At 52.8% G+C, this 19,489-nt stretch overlaps 4 protein-coding genes across 4 annotated transcripts; 2 read left to right on the forward strand and 2 right to left on the reverse strand.

The window, feature by feature from the left end:
- Positions 1–2,640: 2,640 nt before the first annotated feature.
- On the reverse strand, positions 2,641–5,526 carry BDV59DRAFT_187541 (Hsp70 family protein). Its single transcript, XM_073691233.1, has 4 exons — positions 5,354–5,526; positions 5,130–5,256; positions 4,996–5,061; positions 2,641–4,915 (listed from the first exon to the last, which is right to left on the reverse strand). Exons 1-4 carry the CDS (start codon positions 5,378–5,380, stop codon positions 3,126–3,128), a joined length of 2,010 nt encoding a protein of 669 aa, XP_073543698.1. The 5' UTR covers positions 5,381–5,526; the 3' UTR covers positions 2,641–3,125.
- A 592-nt stretch (positions 5,527–6,118) lies between these two features.
- Positions 6,119–6,682, reverse strand: BDV59DRAFT_187542 (uncharacterized protein). The gene has a single exon (XM_073691234.1). It carries the CDS (start codon positions 6,637–6,639, stop codon positions 6,379–6,381), a length of 261 nt encoding a protein of 86 aa, XP_073543699.1. The 5' UTR covers positions 6,640–6,682; the 3' UTR covers positions 6,119–6,378.
- A 92-nt stretch (positions 6,683–6,774) lies between these two features.
- On the forward strand, positions 6,775–10,155 carry BDV59DRAFT_187551 (uncharacterized protein). Its single transcript, XM_073691235.1, has 5 exons — positions 6,775–7,246; positions 7,319–7,387; positions 7,448–7,927; positions 7,979–9,637; positions 9,683–10,155. The coding sequence occupies exons 1-5, from the start codon at positions 7,224–7,226 to the stop codon at positions 9,765–9,767; spliced, it is 2,316 nt and encodes a 771-aa protein (XP_073543700.1). The 5' UTR covers positions 6,775–7,223; the 3' UTR covers positions 9,768–10,155.
- A 413-nt stretch (positions 10,156–10,568) lies between these two features.
- On the forward strand, positions 10,569–19,016 carry BDV59DRAFT_196042 (armadillo-type protein; the record flags this gene model as incomplete). Its single annotated transcript, XM_073692662.1, has 12 exons — positions 10,569–10,798; positions 10,929–13,449; positions 13,496–13,963; positions 14,021–14,200; positions 14,256–14,666; positions 15,529–15,607; positions 15,786–16,246; positions 16,303–16,487; positions 16,539–18,403; positions 18,457–18,635; positions 18,687–18,804; positions 18,859–19,016. 12 exons carry the CDS (start codon positions 10,569–10,571, stop codon positions 19,014–19,016), a joined length of 6,855 nt encoding a protein of 2,284 aa, XP_073543701.1.
- Between the last annotated feature and the right edge of the window lie 473 nt (positions 19,017–19,489).

Consider the following 19,489-nt stretch of genomic DNA (forward strand, 5'->3'; position numbering starts at 1 on the left):
GCAAAAGAGCAGAAGAAAAACCCAGACGGGACCACTAGCGCTGCACCCTGCCCGTTTTTCGATACCCCGTTGGGCGAAATCTGGAACTAAAGGCGTAGGAAAATTTCCGGAGGGGGTGATATTCCCTGTCGATGATTGCTGATTGTGTGCAGTAGAGTTGTCAGGAAGGATGCAAGAGGCATCTAACGGTCGACGCAAGGGATTTAATGGATTGGAGTGAAGAAAATAGGTGGAAATTCTAAGAGGGTACGAAGAAAAGTAATTCAAAGAAGAAGAAGAATAATAATAATAATAATAATAATAATAATAATTTTAGTCCAGAGACCCCAAAATAAACAGGACCAATGTCGTAAAAATCATCACAGAAATTAATTCCCAGCGTCTGCTGGCTGCTCGTTGGTCCGTCTGAGCTGCAAAACCAGTTTGGGCTTGGGGGACAAACAGTCCATGGATAGAGTCTGGGGCCTAGAGGACACTAGTGAGCTCCAGTATCAGATGTAGTAATCATAATCTAGTGGGCTATTACCAAGGGTTATCTCATTATTCCTCTACCTAGGGACGGACGGTCTTATCTTGTGACTCCCTGGGGAAAAGTAAATTTGGATCATCATAACTGGCCAAACTATGGAAAGGCATTTGGTTTAAAAATGTACCTAGGTAGGATGCTAGGACTTCGGGATTGTACTCGATTCCTTCACCAGCTTGGGCCCCCGAAGAATTGACTACTGTCACACTAGTGACAAACACAATCACTCAATGTATAAATTTTGATTCTTTTCTTGATCCGCGAATACCTGAACACCAAACACGGTGGCAAATCTAGGAGTCGAGATGCTTGCTTTTCATCCCCTGCCATGCTTCAAGAATGCCAAACGGGGGAAGGAAAACGAAATCAACGAGGAAAATAATGAGCAAAAATTTAGCAAAAGGGAAAAAAAAGTTCAAACGGATTGTTTATTTTTAGCGGCCAAGAACCAATAAAACACCAATGATCTACTGCCTGTATGTAACACCATTAAATGAGAAGGAATGTGGAAGATCATAGAAGATCCGTCTGCTCGACGGCAGAAGTCTCCCTTCCCTTTTGCTAGTCCGATTGACAATGATTCAGAGATGGGAAAGGGGGTTTCAACCAAAGACCCAAAGTCCCCGAATGAGTCGCCGCGAAGGGGGCCAAAGTTTAGTAGATTTTCTCAGGGATGAAAATGGATGGAGATAAAATCTTCAATCGGGTGCTGTATGGCGTATGGAAGAGTAATACTAAGCCAAGTGGAGCGGGCCACCGATTATTCCTGGAACCGATACATTAACACCCAATGATCGACAAATCATAGACAGGGACTGTTGAGCAGTCAGTCCCCCCAATCTAAAATGACTGGCGGAGGAGCTGCTCTTGAAATTAGGCTGGACGTGAGGAGTGCCTGTTTCGTCCAAGGGCTGTCCCCTCGATGGAGTCTCGAACCACACATTCTGACGGCCCACCGCTTTCTCGTGTAGGTTTTATTTGGGATTTTCTCATTTGGGATCGCTTGGTTTGCTCTTTTGTTCTTGTTCCGTTCTGATCGGTTCTGGCTTCATTCTTGTGGATATACGCAGTAGGGGAAGAAATACCGATTGGGAACCACATCCTACGCCCAAAGGCAGGACGTCCTGCGTAGTCTTGTTCAGTGATGAATTGTCCTCTCCACTGCCTTGGCTGCACGTCCCCCAGTTGAGAGATTGACCGGATTGCTGCATGGAGCCGATAACAAGTCAGGCAATCCTCCTGGCCAGTGCATGTATTGATTACCCAATTCTAGTTCGGGTGGATATGGATGAGTCCAAAATTTTCAGGGAGGGGGGAAAAAAAAATAAAAAGAAAAAAGAGGAAAAGAAAAGAAAAAAAGAAACCGTGTCAATCCTGCATATCTCGCTCCACTCCAGTAGTGTTCACCATCACACATCATCAGTCTCCTTTGACATTCCAATCAAGGATTCCTCTCAACGGGTTGCCGTCTCTTCTCCACCCCTGGACACCGTCGAAACCCCAATCGAATCAAACGATGGAGCATGGATGAATTCCCGATAAGAATGAGTATGCGTATGCAAGGAATCACCCATCATTCCACCCCATCATCGCATCCTGCGTACATCCACCACCGCAGTGAGGAGATAGAGGGATGAGGTATCTCATCCTCCCCACAGCCAGTAGACTTTGCCCAAACTCAACCCCGACTCTCCTTGCCGTTAGTTGAAAACAAACAACCACATCGTTGGCCACCGCTCGTCCAACCAGATCCATCGGAAGGCTTGGGGAAGGCTGATGGTGTTGCCCGCCCGCCCCCTGATTGGCCTGCTCTTAATCAATCCCGATGCGGAAACTTCAGACAGAGAGAACAACATCATCACATCACTCGTTCTGAGTCTCTCCTCTGTAAACCTCCCTATCATCGGCCAGGCTGCCCCATCTCGCCGTCCCGTGAAAAGTGGCTGGTACTTTCGCTCACCAGTCAGAGGCTTCCACCTCCCACTATCGACCAACGTGTACACGCTATCGGCCCACTTGCGATTCTGAACGGTTCCAGAATGGCTCACGTACCCCCCCGGCTTTACTTCCTCCCATCACGCGGCCGTCAAGCCCACAAGGCTTGGAAGATGGCCCGACAAATGATGTTTCACTGTAAACCCGGTTGATCCTACTACCATCTGCTTCCTGCTACGTGATCGTATCGTTCGAGAGGAGAATTTCATATTCTATTGTCACATGCTAAAAAAGAAAACTCAAACCCACCACGTCCGTCCTTTTTTGAAATCCCCCAGCCGTTATGTCATTAAAGTTACAGCAATGGTAGGAGTCAAATCCCATCTCCTATCCAAAGACAAAATTCCTCCCGCACGCTCGTTCACAAACGGCAGAAGGGGAGTGAACAGAGAAGGTAAAAAGTTCCGGTACAAAGGAAATAGATAAACAATAACACCCATACACCGAAGAAGGCACAGAGTCGAAGCTACCAGTATGTGTACATGTCCGTGTGAAAACCCACGAATAGAGGAATCTCTAGAAATCAAAAAATGCAACGAGTAGGGGAAAAAAAAGAAGTACAGACCACCCGGGAGCTCACCGGGTGGCATCAATGGTAGTACATTTAGGGCTTCTGCTCACCCTGCTGGCCGGACTCGCCGCCCTGCTGCTGCTGCTGCTCGGACTGGGCCTTGTGCATCTTGTCGAAGAGGGTCAGGCTGGCAGTCTGGAGCTCATCGGTCTTCTGCTTGAGCTCCTCAGCGGTGGCGGTGCCCTCACCAGACTGGTTCTTGACAACGAACTCGCGGAGAGTGGCAATCTTCTCGCGGATCTGGTCAGCCTCGGCCTTGTCGAGACGGTCCTCGAACTCCTTGAGGGCCTTCTCGGTGTCGTTCAGAACGCTGTCGGCACGGTTGGCGGCCTCGATGGCGGCCTTGCGCTCCTTGTCCTGGGCACCGTACTTCTCGGCATCCTCAACCATGGACTGGATCTCGGAGTCGGAGAGACCGGAGCCAGAGGCAATGGTGATCGACTGGTCCTTGCCGGTGGACTTGTCCTTAGCGTGGACGTGGACGATGGAGTCAGCATCGATGTCGAAGGTGACCTCGACCTGAGGGACACCACGGTGGGCAGGAGGAATGCCAACAAGCTGGAAGTTTCCGAGCAGCTTGTTATCCTTGACAAGCTCACGCTCACCCTGGAACACCTTGATCTCGACAGCAGTCTGGAAGTCAGCAGCAGTGGAGAAGGTCTGAGACTTCTTGGTGGGGATGGTGGTGTTGCGGTTGATCAGACGGGTGAAGACACCACCCAGGGTCTCGATACCGAGAGACAGAGGAGTGACATCCAGGAGCAGGACGTCGGTAACCTCACCAGCCAGGACGGCACCCTGGATGGCAGCACCGATGGCAACAGCCTCATCGGGGTTGACAGACTTGGCGGGGTCACGGCCGAACATCGACTTGACGGACTCGGTGACCTTGGGCATACGGGTCATACCACCGACCAGGATGATATCCTGGATGTCGCTGGACTGGAGGTTGGCATCCTTCAGAGCCTTGCGGACGGGCTCGACGGTGCGGCTGATGAGAGGGTCCACGAGAGACTCGAGGTTGGCACGAGTCATCTTGTGGTTGATGTGCTTGGCACCGCTGGCGTCAGCAGTGATGAAGGGAAGGTTGATCTCGGTCTGAAGAGAAGAGGACAGCTCGATCTTGGCCTTCTCAGCGGCCTCACGAATACGCTGGATGGCCATGCGGTCGCCGGAGAGGTCAAGGCCAGAGTCCTTCTTGAACTGCTGGACGATGTGACGGACGAGGCTGATGTCGAAGTCCTCACCACCAAGGTGGGTATCACCGTTGGTGGACTTGACCTCGAAGACACCCTTCTGGATCTCCAGGACGGAGATATCGAAGGTACCACCACCCAGATCGTAGACGGCGACCACACGGTCAGCCTCCTTCTCCAGACCGTAGGCCAGGGCAGCGGCAGTAGGCTCGTTCACGACACGGAGGACGTTAAGACCAGCGATCTGACCGGCATCCTTGGTGGCCTGACGCTGGGAGTCGTTGAAGTAGGCAGGGACAGTAACAACAGCGTTCTTGACAGGTTTGCTGAGGTAGTTCTCGGCAGTCTCCTTCATCTTGTTGAGGACGAAACCACCGATCTGAGAGGGAGAGTACTTCTGGCCACGAGCCTCAACCCAGGCATCGCCGTTGGTGTGCTGGACGATCTTGTAGGGAACCTCCTTGATGTCACGCTGCACCTCAGGGTCGGTGAACTTGCGACCGATGAGACGCTTGGTGGCGAAGAGGGTGTTCTCGGGGTTGACAACGGCCTGACGCTTGGCAGCAATACCGACAAGACGTTCGCCATCCTCAGCGAAAGCGACGACGGAGGGCGTCGTACGAGCACCTTTGAAGGGTTAGTATCTTGTGATTGTTTGGGGCCCAAGCTCCCGTGGATCGGCGACGGGGTAAAAATTTTTCACGTACCTTCGGTGTTCTCAATGATCTTGGGGGACTTGCCCTCCATGACAGCGACGGCGGAGTTGGTGGTACCTGTAGAAAGCCATTAGCCAAGGGGAACTCTTGGAACGTGCGGGATGGATAATTTGGAGGCAACATACCCAAGTCAATACCAATGACCTGGCCCTTCACCTTCTCCTCACCACCCTCGGTGGAGTTCCATCTCCGGAAAGCAGCACCGGGGACTCTGAAAGCAGGGGCACGAGCGAACTGAGCGGTGCGCGGGATCTGAAAGGCAGGCGAAGAGTCAGTGTGGTGAATTTGGATGGATTGATGATGGGGTGGTTGATGGGTGTTGACGGAATAGGATCCAGAAAGAACTTACCGCTCGGGAGAGACGAGAGGGGAACATTGTGATTCGATTAAAATAAATAATACAGGGAATTAAAAAAGGGTATGGAAGAACTCCTCTCGATTCAATCGAAGGGAGAAAAGAAAGAGGGAGATGGAAGAGGGAGGATAGGATAGGATAGGATAGGGGGGGAAGAGGATGGAGGATGAGGTTTTTTTCAGGTCAGGAAGAAGGAGACGGCAAGGAGTTGGAAAAATTGCACGGAGAGCTTCGGCCCGTCGTCGAAGTTGGTAGAATCACGGCAGCGCAGCTGTTAGCCAATGATAGCCGACCTTCCTTTAGACCGCTGAGTAACCGAGCCAATCGGGGGCTGGCTGGGGTCCACTGATTCTGCCAGCAGGTACGAGAAGCCCTTCAGCTGCTGAGTACGCAGGAGGATGTGCTTAAGCTGAAGATGGCTGATGGCTCATTGTTGGTCAAGTGACTACGTAGTATCTTAGGTAGTGAAGGGATGAGGTAGTGGTTTGGTTCGTTCTATTGTTGACGGTGGTTGTGTGTGATGTCATGACCGTCTACCACCCACATCATACTCACTGGTCATCTACATAGTAAGTCTGTACCCAGCAAGGCGTAAAGACAGAATGTTAAGATGTCGTATTGCTCTTTGGTTTAAGGTGATAGTTGCTATATCTTCGGGCTTCTGCACAGCTCGGTTGACCGCATATCTGCATATCCGGTTACCCCGGATATATATATTCCGCCATAGCCGTAGGACTCAGATACACAACCAGGCGGTATCTCGGGGGTGGTACGGGGTACTCCGGTAGTTCGTCAGGCACTTGTCTCACAACGTAGCCATAACTCGTTAGATTTGGTCAAAAGGGAATCCACGATCGATACATAACAAAATCGCCCACCGCCATCAGGTACCTATCGAATAGTCCCAGTGGGATATTCTAATCCAATTATTGGATCTATCGCTACACCAGGGCAGTTGCCAGCACACCAACGTCAAGATTATGTACCTACCTAGTCTGGGGTCTGAGTTGTCCTCGCTTCTACTGTAGCCCTGGGCATGAGCACCCAAACGGAATCGAATTCCAGTCACACGGGTAGGCGAACGAAGGGGTCAGGGAGACTGTCACGCTCGTATCTACAAGGGAGTATCTGTGTTCCATGTCTTCCATGTAAGTCAATTCTGCACAGATTTGATCCGGGTAGATGCAGAGACTCGGGGGAACTGTGGGAGAAGAAGGCACGTGACCATCGAGTAGTTCGACCAACACCGAACACAGGAGAAGAGTTTCGACCTTTTCCATTGCGAGCCAGGAATCCAACGGACACGACCGTCCGTGAACATATCAGGGTCCCATGGTGGAATGAGAATGCAATGGGCTGGACTGGATGCGGCGTGGATGGACGCATTCGCCGCCGGGAGTTCCCCGGATTGGAAACCCAGACTGGACCAGGTCTTACGTCATCCCCCAGCGAGTCGATGAATTCAATAATTTGAAGGGCTTTGGGCTACAACCCCGTTCTAGTGCATCCTATGCTTAGCTCCAAGCTACTGAGGTCCCTACTTACTTTTTTTATTTTATTTTTTAATATTTAATAATTTTTCCCTCGATTTTATTTAATTCTAACAAGCAAACTGCAGCAGTGGGCGCCGTTTCTCTTCTTCTTAATTCCCCCATTGCGCTGTCTTCACTCTGATCCTTCTTCTCTACGATTTAACTACCCTCTTGATGGCCTTTTAGGGTTCTTACGTTGATTGTCGCCACTCCAGTCAACCTCCAACCTTCTCGCCGTCCTCCCGTCATCGCCGCCGATCATCCTTTCCCGCTATAGCGGTGTGACATCTCCAACTATATACCTTCGACCATGTCACTTTAGTCCTCTCACCATGACGACCGATTCGCCTCTCCCGTTGGTCCTCTCCAGTTCCTCAACTCTCAACATGCCGTGTTCACCTACTAACCTGTTTTCTTCTTCCCCCAGTCATCATCCCACCGACTCTCTTCTTCTTCCCACTAAGAGACGCTTTTTTCCCTTCAAGATCCCGAACTTGTCTGTATTCTCTGCATGTTTTATCATTCCGCACCGTGCACCTCGCTGACACCTTCATAGTCACCTACAGCTCCACAACTACATCAGCACCGCCGACCCTGATCGCATCTATGTCGCCGTGGACCGAGTCATCTATGCGATTCACATCTCCTCCAAGAAGCGGGAGACCATAGCGGTGATCCCCTTCGAACCGCGCTGTCTCACCGCTGGTTACGGCTGGATCGGAGTCGGTGGCTCGGACAATGGGGAGTGTGCGTTTATCAAAATCTCCGACCAGGCGGTGCGGGTTCGTGACAATTCCCCCGCCCCGAGCTCCGTGGAGGTTGATAGCGCGCTTCCGCTTGATATCGATGGTCTCCGGAGGGTCAACCAATCGTGGTTAGCCGGCGAGGAACCCCAACGCAACCCCGATGGTCGAGGGAGACCATTGCGCGATGTCCAATTACATAAATTCGGCGGAAGCATCGTCAACTCCGTCACCATCCATCGGTTACCGGGTGACAACAAAAATCTAGCAGATGAGGATGTGATGATCCTCAGGTAAGACCCGTCGGGATCCGTCCGCTCATACCATGCTGATAGCTCCGACAGCAACAATAACTTCACGGTAACGGTCTACTCCCTGACACGCGCAAAGGTATTAAAGGTCCTGGAACATACCGAGAGCATGAACTATGCGATCATCTCACCCGACTCGAGGACTCTGGCTGCGGTGAGCGATGAACCTCGCGCATACTTCTATGACATCACTCGGGACTTTAGCACCACCGTCTTGACGGAGGGCGGTCAAAAGCTCACCGGGTGGAATTGGGACCTTCTTCGCTGCATTGAAATGGATCTTGGCTCCCGCTTGGTTGACCGATGCTGTTTCAGTGTCGCGTTCACTCAATTCAGTCGGCTCTGCGCGATTGGGGCGCAGTCCGGGATGATCATCGTTTTTGACGTGGAAACGATTCGCGACACCTCCAACGGAAGCGAGGATAACGACTCGATCATATGTCATTTCCAATCATCTAGACCTTCCATTACTGGCGGCGCTGTGCGCTGCATGGCCTTCGCGCCTGAGCCGTGGGATTTGTTGGTGTGGCTCGAGGACAAAGGCAGGGCGGGCGTTGCCGACGTACGCCAGACATTCATCCGCCGGCAGATCCTCGACCTTGACACGAACGAGCAGGATATCCAGACCGTCCGTACCGATCCGTTAGTGGACGAGTCGACAGAGCCCGAAATCGACAGTACCCGCGAAACGACCCCCGAGACTTCCCGGGGACCTGTTGATACTATAGAGGGTACGTTCAACCGTCGGATTGGAGCTCCGCTTGGAAATCACCCCTTGCGGGACACATTGCTTCAGGACCTCACAGAGCGGGAGAGGTTAATTGTCGAGTTTCTGAACACAGCACGCTGGACGTCGAGGTTAGAAGAGGGATTGCGAGCCAGGGCCAATGCCAACCCGATTTCTGTACCTCGCCCACGGTTTCAAGGTTCCACAGACGTACCTAATCGAACTTCTCGTCCTACTTCGCCGTTTCGACAGAGCGATCTGCTCCATGACCTGTCTCACGACGGCCAGTCCGCTCATGCCGGGAGCGGAAGACACAGCCTCAGACACCGGCCGTCCTATATACCCACACTCACCCGTCATGAGACCCCAACTCGAGGTCACGATACGGATGGTCCAAATATAGAATCGCAACCGAGTATCACGCTCAGTTGGACCGCTTCGCCCCCGGAGATCCCGTCGCTTCAGTCGACGACGCCCAACCATCATTCCCACATCTCTGATTCTACATCCGATAGCTCTAGCAATGGAGTGGGTGCGAGCAGTCAGTCGCATGGGATGTTAGGCCGCCCGTCCGCAAACTTTGATTACTCCAACACACCCGAAGTTCTGGTCCCCCGACTACGGAACGATCGTCGATCTCTCTCTAGTCAGCGACGCGAGGAAGAAGCGAGCACATCGGAAATCCGACATGAGCCCATGTCACGCCTCTCGAACACCGAACTGAGAACCAATGTGGCCGCTGAACGGCTGCGCAGACAGCGGCGGATCATCAACGAAGCACACAACAGGGACAACGAGCAAGAGCAACATTATCGACAATTACTGGGGCTCGAGCAGAACCGCTCGCCCCGCTGGATCCGAAACATCTTGAATGAGCTCCCGGACCGAAGTCTAGGAGTTGGGCACAGAGACCAAGACCCGGGTTGCACCGCGGGACTTGGATGGGGCGCGGACGGTAGGACTCTGTATGTGACACACCCACTGGGAAAGGAACGTACTAATGTCTCCAGGTATATTGCAACCATTGACGGCATCTTCGAATTCCAGGTGAACACCTGGGACCGGAAAACCTTCCCGGTTGCCAATTACCGATAGCAGGCCTGCGCGGGCTGACGCTGAGCGTCAGAGCGTTGTCTGTTATGTTCTGATTAATTCTTGATCTTGCTCTGGAGCAGTTTCTTGTACATGATGTGATATGTACTTCCGGTTTCGGTCCCCGATGATATTCTGCCTTGTTACGATGGGCTACAGGAGGCACTTTAATTTTTCATGAACATGATTAGGTCAATATGCTTTTTTTTTTTTAATGTTAATCTTCTGGCGTGATCGCAGATACAGTATGCATTGCTTCGAGCGTTCTGCGTCGGGTTTGTGTTTTGTTCCCATTCTGGTATTGGGAGACAGTACGGTCATTCTTTTTTTTGATGCCGCCTTGTAGGTAGTATATGATTCTACACAAAAGTTAATGGGTGTTTCTTAAGAATTTTCGTGTGTCGAGTGTAGAGATGTACTCATAGTACAGACGCGGAATCCCATAGTTGAATTGAGTCTGGGCAAGCGGCAGTCCCCACACGACGTCAGCGAAACAAATGTGCGTGACTGAACACCGCTAACAACCTCAAGACGGCACACCTCTGGCCCATTCACCCCGCCTCCCAGCCCAGACACACTGTATTACCAGTGAAGGAGATCGGCTAAGTCAGCGTATTTTGTTGATCGTGGCCGTCAGTTAATAGCGGTGGTTCACACACGAACATCAGCCTATCTCTTGGCCATTGAGATCTCTCTGGCCGCCACATTTCTCAGAACGACCGCAGTGATTCCAGAGATAGAGAGAGAACATCCCAGAATCCTAGCAAATATCGGACCCAAGAAACTTAACTCGCTGTCGATGCAATGGCGGAAGCTCTCGCCTCGACATTGGCCGAACTGAGCCTCAGCACCCAGCATCTCAGCGGGGCCGATTTCGACGCTCGGATAGCCGACGAAGAAAACGGCGTGTATCACGGCTACAGACCACGCAAGAAAGCGCGCCAAAATGCCACGGATCTCAAGGAAGAGCTAGAGGCCGAGTTCTTGACTCCATCTTCGCAGTTTAGCCCTGAATGGCTCAATCGTCTCCAAAGGTGCGTGTGGCCGTGACTGCGTTCATTTCGCGTCCATGGAGCTTCCCCCCAACACCACGTCGCCGCTGAATTCTTCCACGTTGGCTTCTTGTCCCTAGAGAAGAACCCGCCCAGACTAACCATTTCACAGGCGATGGGATGTCGCGGCCGACTATACGGATCTCTTCGAGGTCGCTGGCACCCAGACACGGACTATCGTCCGCTTCGATCGAGAGGGTCTCGAAGGACGAGTCACCGGCTACCACGAGGTCACGGTCCCGGCCACCAGCGCCAATGCGAAGAACTCCACCTCTCTGCTGCGTCGACCGGCCGGCCGCGCGGATTTCGTCCGCGGCGCCGCGGGATTCTTCCCCTTTGCGCCTGGCGGGTTGGACGGTGTGGAGGCAATCGCTGAGATGGAGTCCGACGCGCAGACGGCCGAACAGCACCGACCGGGCGGCAAGCCGGGCGGGCTCGACCGGATTATCAACTTTGGGGCCGAGGGGGGCCTGCTTGAGGTGGCTCCCGGGTTTGCGCGCGGACTGCGGTTTGAAGACGTGAAGTCGAAGGAGGCCGCGGAGGGAGACCAGGAGGTCGAGCATGCGCTTCAGCAGGACGAGAGCAATCTCTCTATGGAGCGGGAGGACGAGGCACCGTCGGATGTCGAAGGGGGTGGTGTCAAGATTGAGGACGACGACGAGCTCAGCGGCGAGGAGGAGGATATCGACGCCTTGCTGCCGGTTGAGTTCCCCGCACTGGAGCCGCGCGCGCCGCTGCTGTCTGGCATCCAGAAGAAAGGAGGCCGCGAGTGGGCGCACGTCGTGGACGTCAACAAGGATATCCCGAATTTCGGCGAGCTCGTCCCGGACATGGCGAGAGAGTGGCCCTTCGAGCTGGATACGTTCCAGAAGGAGGCTGTGTATCATCTGGAGAGCGGCGATTCCGTATTTGTGGCTGCGCATACGTCTGCTGGGAAGACCGTCGTCGCCGAATATGCGATTGCTCTGGCCGCGAAGCATATGACAAAGGCCATCTATACGTCCCCGATCAAGGCGCTCAGTAACCAGAAGTTCCGTGATTTTAGGAACACCTTCGACGACGTCGGTATTCTCACCGGCGATGTTCAGATTAATCCTGAGGCGAGTTGTTTGATTATGACCACCGAGATTCTGCGGAGTATGCTGTACCGCGGAGCGGACCTGATCAGAGATGTCGAGTTTGTGATCTTCGATGAGGTCCACTATGTTAATGATCTTGAAAGAGGTGTTGTCTGGGAAGAAGTCATTATTATGCTCCCCGAGCATGTTACTCTAATTCTTCTATCTGCTACGGTACCTAACACCTACGAGTTTGCGTCTTGGGTCGGCCGCACGAAAAAGAAGGATATCTACGTTATCTCGACTGCGAAACGCCCTGTTCCTCTCGAGCACTATCTCTGGGCCGGAAAGGACAAGTTCAAGATCGTGGACTCGAACAAGAGATTCCTCGAAAACGGCTGGAAGGAAGCCGACAATGTTATCTCGGGCAGAGACAAGATTAAGGCCCAGAAGGCCGCGGAGGCGCAGGCCCAGTCCCAAGCACAGCGCGGAGGTCCCCAGGGACGAGGCCGGGGAGCTCCCGGTCGCGGACAAGCTCCTGGCCGGGGAGGAGCCCGTGGTAACTCACAGCGTGGTGGTGCCCCTCGGGGCAGGGGACAACCGTCAACTAGGGGCACTGGGAATATTGCTCGCACCGGCCGGGGAGGCGGTCGGACCACTGCTGCCCAGGATAAGACGATATGGGTACAATTGGTGCAGCATCTTCGCAAGGAGAATCTCCTTCCCGGATGTATTTTCGTCTTCTCGAAGAAGAGATGTGAAGAGAACGCCGACTCGCTTTCTAACCAGGATTTCTGCAACGCTTCTGAGAAGAGCCTTGTCCATATGTTTATTGAGAAGTCCCTGACCCGATTGAAACCGGAAGACCGGGATCTCCCACAGATACGGCGGCTTCGGGACTTGCTCAGCAGAGGTATTGCTGTCCACCACGGTGGTCTATTGCCGATCATGAAAGAGATAGTCGAGATTTTGTTCGCCAAGTCTTTGGTGAAGGTGCTCTTTGCCACTGAGACATTTGCAATGGGTCTCAACCTACCCACTAGGACGGTCGTCTTCTCCGGCTTCCGCAAGCATGACGGAAAAGGGTTCCGAGACCTGCTTCCAGGTGAATATACTCAGATGGCGGGACGCGCCGGTCGAAGAGGTCTGGATAATGTTGGATATGTGATTATTGTCAGTATAGGCAGAGACGAAGCGCCTCCGGCTGCGGCGCTGCGACGAATGATCATGGGCGACCCGACGAAGCTCCGATCTCAGTTCCGACTGACGTACAACATGATTCTTAATTTATTGCGTGTGGAGGCTCTAAAGATCGAAGAGATGATCAAGCGAAGCTTCAGCGAGAACGCCACCCAAGCCTTGCTGCCCGAGCACGAGAAACAGGTCCAGCTTTCAGAGGCTAGCTTAGAGAAGATCAGACGGGAGCCTTGCGACATATGTGATATTGACCTTGCGGCTTGCCATGATGCTGCTATCGAATACGAAAAGTTGACGAGTGAGCTTCATGTTGGCCTTGTCTCATCGCCGATTGGGAAACGCCTCTTCTCCCCCAAGCGGCTCATCGTGTATCGCAAGGTAAGAAGAAAATGGATTCTCTCAGGGACATGCTAACACTGTGTAGGATGGATATCGTACTGCTGGTATCATCGTCCGGGAAGGCGTCGGTGGAGGACCCACGCCCACCGTCCAGGCCCTAGAGATCGGCAAACTGGGTAGCAGACGCCATCCGAGTGACATTCTTCCGTTCCTCCCGGAATTCCGGAAGCTGATGCACCCTCTGCCGACTCGTGCGGCTGATATGACCCTCAAAGTGTGCAAAATCCCTCTTTCCGATCTTGAGTGTATCACCAATACCCTGGTTAAACTTGGCGGTCCCATATGGTATCTCAATATCAAGAAAGAGGCTATCAAGTTCGCAGACAAAGAGCTGTCTAAGTTGTGCGCCTCGTGGGCCACCCCGGTGTGGGATGAGATGGACTGGTCCCGGATCAAGGAGCTACAGGTACGCGACATTCTGGAGAAGCGACGCGCGCAGGCCACGATTGCGCAGTCTTGCCGGTCGGTACAATGTCCGGACTTCTTGAAACATGTAAGTGAAATCGCGTGACGGTTGACGATCTGACAGACGTTCACTGACATTGGACAGTTCGAAATGCAACATGATGAATGGCAGGTCAAGGAAAACATCGAGCAACTGAAGCAGTTGATGTCAGATCAAAACCTTCAGCTTCTTCCGGACTACGAGCAGCGGATTCAAGTCCTGCGAGAGCTGGGATTCATTGATGAGCAGTCTCGGGTGCAACTGAAAGGAAAGGTGGCGTGCGAGGTGAGTACTGTACGGGAGTTTATGGGGCATCTATCATGGCTAACGGTGGGATCAGATACACTCCGCGGATGAACTGGTCCTGACGGAGCTGATCCTGGAGAATGTACTGGCGGAATATGAGCCGGAGGAGATCGTGGCGCTGCTGTCGGCGTTTGTGTTCCAAGAGAAGACGGAGAACGTGCCCACGTTGACCCCTCGTCTGGAGAAGGGCAAGGAGGCGATCATCCGGATCTCGGACAAGGTGAACGACTTCCAGGTGCAGTACCAGGTGATACAGTCCAGCGAGGATTCCAACGACTTTGCTAGCCAGCCACGGTTTGGGCTGGCGGAGGTGGTGTACGAATGGGCCAAGGGCATGTCGTTCAACCGCATCACGGACCTGACCGACGTGATGGAAGGGACCATTGTTCGGACGATCACGCGACTGGATGAGACATGCCGGGAGGTGAAGAATGCGGCCAAGCTGGTGGGCGATCCGACGCTGTATACGAAGATGCAACAGGCACAGGAGCAGATCAAGCGGGACGTGATTTTCGCGGCGTCGCTGTATATGTAACAGCGTTGCCAGGTACATGTCTCCCTAGGTAGATTCTATAGGTAGTTAACTACATGCGATGTGTGAAGTACAAAGTTACTACATCGGGAAATCAGGCATGCATTCCCGAAGAGGAAGGTTCCTGCCTGACGACCCCTCGTGGGACGAACATATAGATAAAATTAAAAACGATCGATCAATCCATGAACTGTTGATTTCTAGCGATCATAGATAGCGAATTCTATAAACCTAGTACCCATTCCTCCGTCCATACGGACATACGGAGCCATCTCATTCAGGGGAAAAATTCTCTGACCGCGCGTGGCGGCGGGCGTTCTGATTAGCTGCCATAGGCGCGGGGCGGGCACCACTCTGGAAAATCCACGAGAGAGCAGAAAATGAGGGCAGAAAGTCGAATTATCTTTCCTCCGGCCTTCTTTTTCCCCGCTACAACTCCCTCGCTGCTTTTCTCTCCTCCCCTCCCCCTCCATTCCCCTCCCCTCTCTATCTCTTGTGGGATCCCTTCATTGTGGACCGGGGTTTATTTGTTTCCGTTGGAGCTTGAAATTTTTATTGCTGGGGGTCGTCTGGTGCGAGATGGATGTGACTGCGCTGCGGAACGGTATACAGGCGACGCTCGACCCGAATGCCGACACGCGACGTCAAGCCGAATTGGCTTTGAAACAGGTACGTCTGCATGGCCAGGAGGATGCGCTCCGGGGGCTATCCTCGGTCGTCTCCTTTCCCTCTTCGTCCGTTGTCCCGTACTCACCCTCCCCGCGTTTTAATGTAGGCTGAGACACAACCGGGCTTTATCAATGCGCTTCTCGATATATTGCAAGGGGAGCAGAATAATGCCGTTCAACTGTCGGGTAAGTGACCTCTTTCCCTTGTTCGTTGTTGTGGTGACTGGTGATGTGATGGTGATGGCCTTTTTTTTTTCTGGTCTATGTCGGGCATAATTCTCATCCCTCATCAACATCCAACACACCCATTCCCCCTTTCACGACCAAATCTCTTCTGTCTTCTAACATCCAACTCTCTCCCCAGCTGGTGTCTACCTGAAAAACCGGATCAACCGCGGTTGGGCCCCCCTCGAAGATAACCCCCTGCGCGCCCCGATTGCCGATGCCGAAAAGCCTGGTTTCCGGGAGAGGTTGATTCCCGCGTTGGCATCGACGCCGCCCAACGTCCGCGCTCAACTTGTCCCTCTTCTTCAGAAGATCCTGCAGCATGATTTCCCCGAGCAGTGGCCCGGTTTCCTGGATATCACCCTCCAGCTTCTCGGAACCAACGATGCGAATTCCGTCTACGCCGGCCTGCAGTGTCTGCTCGCCATCTGCCGCGTGTACAGATTCAAGGGTGGCGAGAAGAGAGAAGAGTTCGACAAGATCGTGGAACATTCGTTCCCCCAGCTTCTCAACATCGGTATGAAGCTGGTCGATGAGGAGAGTCTGGAGGCGGCTGAGATGCTCCGGATTATCGTCAAGTCTTATAAACATGCCATTTATGTGGGTGTCCCGCTCATTTGCAGCAATTAGACCTCTGTGACTGATGTGTTGTATAGTTCGAGCTCTCGCCGGCTCTGCAAACACAGCAAGCCACTGTCGACTGGTGCACCCTCTTCTTGAGAGTCATTGCCAAGAGCCCGCCCGCGAACTCCATGATGGAATCGAAGGACGAGAGGGAATTGAACCACTGGTGGAAATGCAAAAAGTGGTCCTACGCCAACCTGAACCGTCTGTTCATCAGGTAAGTGGATTTGGTTCCCATTGGGTGACTCCTAACCTGATATTGTTGCAGATACGGAAACCCCACAACGATGTCCAAGTCCAGCAACCCGGACTACACCCCGTTCGCCAAGGGTTTCATCTCGACTTTTGCGCCGGAGATTCTGAAGGGATACCTTCAGGAGATTGACAAGTGGGTCAACGGTCAATGGCTCAGCAACCCCGCTCTCGCCTACACTCTGGTCTTCTTGGAAGAGTGTGTCAAGCCCAAGGCGATGTGGGATCACCTCAAACCGCACATGGACACTTTGATCGCCCACTTCATTTTCCCGATGCTGTGTCAATCAGACGAGGACATCGAGATGTTCGAGGAGGACCCCTCGGAATACCTCCACCGGAAGCTGAACTACTACGAGGAGGTTTCGGCGCCTGATATTGCGGCAACGAATTTCCTAGTATCTCTTACCAAGAATCGCAAGAAGCAGACGTTCTCTATCCTTACCTTCGTTAACGGCGTCGTCAGCAAGTACGAATCGGCGCCGGATGACCAGAAGCTGCCTCGGGAGAAGGAAGGTGCCTTGCGCATGATCGGTTCTCTGGCCTCTGTGATTCTCGGCAAGAAGAGCCCTATCGCCGACCAAGTGGAATATTTCTTTGTTCGTCATGTTTTCCCTGAATTCCGCAGTCCTCATGGCTTCCTCCGCGCTCGTGCCTGCGACACCCTTGAGAAGTTCGAGCAGCTTGACTTCCAGGACCCCAACAACCTCATGATCATCTACCGGAATATCCTCGAGTCCATGGCAGATTCGGAATTGCCCGTTCGGGTCGAGGCCGCCCTCGCGTTGCAGCCGCTTATCCGTCACGATATCATCAGAACGTCGATGCAGCAGAACATTCCCCAAATTATGCAGCAGCTTCTCAAACTCGCTAACGAGGTTGACGTGGATGCCCTGGCCAATGTCATGGAAGACTTCGTGGAGGTCTTCTCTGCAGAGCTGACTCCGTTTGCTGTGGCTCTGAGCGAGCAATTGCGCGATACGTACATGCGTATCGTCGGCGAGCTCCTGGAGAGGAACGCTGCGAAGGGCGATGAGGATGCCTATGGTGATTTCCTCGATGACAAGAGCATCACCGCGTTGGGTGTCCTGCAGACCATCGGCACTCTCATTCTTACCCTCGAGAGCACTCCCGATGTGTTGCTGCATCTCGAGACCATCCTCATGCCAGTGATTAGCATCACCCTTGAGAACAAGCTGTACGATCTCTACAACGAAGTCTTCGAAATCATTGACAGCTGTACCTTCGCCTCCAAGTCTATCTCCCCCACCATGTGGCAGGCATTCGAGCTCATTCACAAGACGTTCAAGGCCGGCGCCGAGCTTTACCTAGAGGACATGCTCCCGGCACTTGACAACTACGTCGCCTACGGCTCTGAGATGTTGGTCCAAAACCCCGCCTACCTCGCGGCGGTTGTGGGCATGGTCGAGGATATTTTCCTCGATGAGAAGGTCGGCGGTGTCGACCGCATTTGTGGCTGCAAGCTCGCCGAGACTGTGATGCTGAACCTGCGTGGATACGTCGATCAGTACATCCCGCTGTTCATTGAGCTCGCGATGAACGTTATCGACGCTGGAGAAGCCCGTACCAAGTCTTACCGCATCCACCTTATGGAGATGGTCATCAATGCCATCTACTACAACCCCGTTCTCAGTCTCCAGGTTCTCGAGGCCAAAGGATGGACGAACAAGTTCTTCAGCACGTGGTTCTCCAACATTGACAACTTCAGGAGGGTCCATGACAAGAAGCTCTCAATTGCTGCTATCAGCTCTTTGCTGACCTTGAAGGGCGGCGACGTCCCGGTAAGTGTCCAGCAGGGCTGGCCCCGGTTGCTTCAGGGCGTCACCAGACTGTTCCAGACGTTGCCTGCGGCCCTCAAGAGTATGTTCTTCCCCACAATTTCTATGTCTGTGCGTATGCTGATGTTTTTTTAGACCGCGAGGATGCTACGAAGGAGTCTGACTTCACCTACGACGAGGAGGATGACGAAGGCGACGAGGAGAACGACTGGGATGGCGAGGTCGAGTGGACGAATGAGGATGAAGCCGAGACTGGGGTGGACGGCGACGTTCCCGACGAGAGCGCTGCCTACCTTGATTTCTTGAACAAAGAGGCGAGTTCGGTTCCATTAGACAACTGTCATTACATACTAACTGGTATTCAGGCCCAGAAGTTTGGATCTTTCGCTGATGATGACGACGATGAGCTGGACGAGGAGAGTCTCCTTGAGACGCCTCTGGATAAGATTGAGCCGTATGGCATGTTCAAACATGTGTTTTTGGGTAAGAACGATCTTTGCGTGTTTTCCCTTTTCCGATCCACTGACTCTTTCCCAGGTCTGCAACAAGAGCAACCCCAGCTTTACGAGAACCTCACGAAGATCCTCAACCCCGAGGAGCAACAGATTATCCAGGCCGTTTTCCATGAAGCCGACGCGAAGGCCATGGCAGCGAATGCCGAGGCAGCCCAGGCCCAGTCCAACGGCAACCAATAGGTGTCACGATGTTAAAAAGTACAAGAGAAAAGAAACCAGCCTGTCGACGAGATGAGCCTGTTGACGTGCTCTGGAACCTTTCGAGCCCATGATATAAGAGAGTCTATTCCAGTTTGAATGTCTGTTATGGCGCATGTGCGGCCTTTCAGTTTTGCAATGTCATGTCTCAAGTCGCTCCTGATGAACTTTGATTTGAGATGTCAACTGGATATGTGATAACGCCTTTTCTATTTGATTTTTGTTTTCTAGATCGTTTGTCTTTTTTGGAACCCCCGCAGTTAAATTGCGGCCCCTTTGCACGTTTGAAAAGTCCGACTGCCACCATATCCTATCCGGTTCTGGATGCCGCCTGTATTGCACAGATTCTGACTCCCGATTCCCCGTCAATAATTTTCTTTTTCAATTGAATTCTTTTCTCCGATATGGCATGGAAGTATTACTGATGGTGATGGCTTCTTACACATGCGTGCACT

This window comes from Aspergillus ambiguus (assembly GCF_047715705.1).
Source record: "Aspergillus ambiguus strain CBS 117.58 unplaced genomic scaffold BDV59scaffold_48, whole genome shotgun sequence".
Taxonomy (NCBI): Eukaryota; Fungi; Ascomycota; class Eurotiomycetes; order Eurotiales; family Aspergillaceae; genus Aspergillus; species Aspergillus ambiguus.

Excerpts from the sequence above, each read along its gene's own strand:
- BDV59DRAFT_187541 (XM_073691233.1), bottom strand. The coding sequence starts at position 5,380 with ATGTTCCCCTCTCGTCTCTCCCGAGCG. Across the intron at positions 5,062-5,129 it reads GGTCATTGGTATTGACTTGG|GTACCACCAACTCCGCCGTC; the intron begins GTATGTTGCCTC and ends GGCTTTCTACAG. Across the intron at positions 4,916-4,995 it reads GATCATTGAGAACACCGAAG|GTGCTCGTACGACGCCCTCC; the intron begins GTACGTGAAAAA and ends AACCCTTCAAAG.
- BDV59DRAFT_187542 (XM_073691234.1), bottom strand. The coding sequence starts at position 6,639 with ATGGAAAAGGTCGAAACTCTTCTCCTGTGTTCGGTGTTGGTCGAACTA.
- BDV59DRAFT_187551 (XM_073691235.1), top strand. The coding sequence starts at position 7,224 with ATGACGACCGATTCGCCTCTCCC. Across the intron at positions 7,247-7,318 it reads ACGACCGATTCGCCTCTCCC|TCATCATCCCACCGACTCTC; the intron begins GTTGGTCCTCTC and ends TTCTTCCCCCAG. Across the intron at positions 7,928-7,978 it reads GAGGATGTGATGATCCTCAG|CAACAATAACTTCACGGTAA; the intron begins GTAAGACCCGTC and ends TAGCTCCGACAG.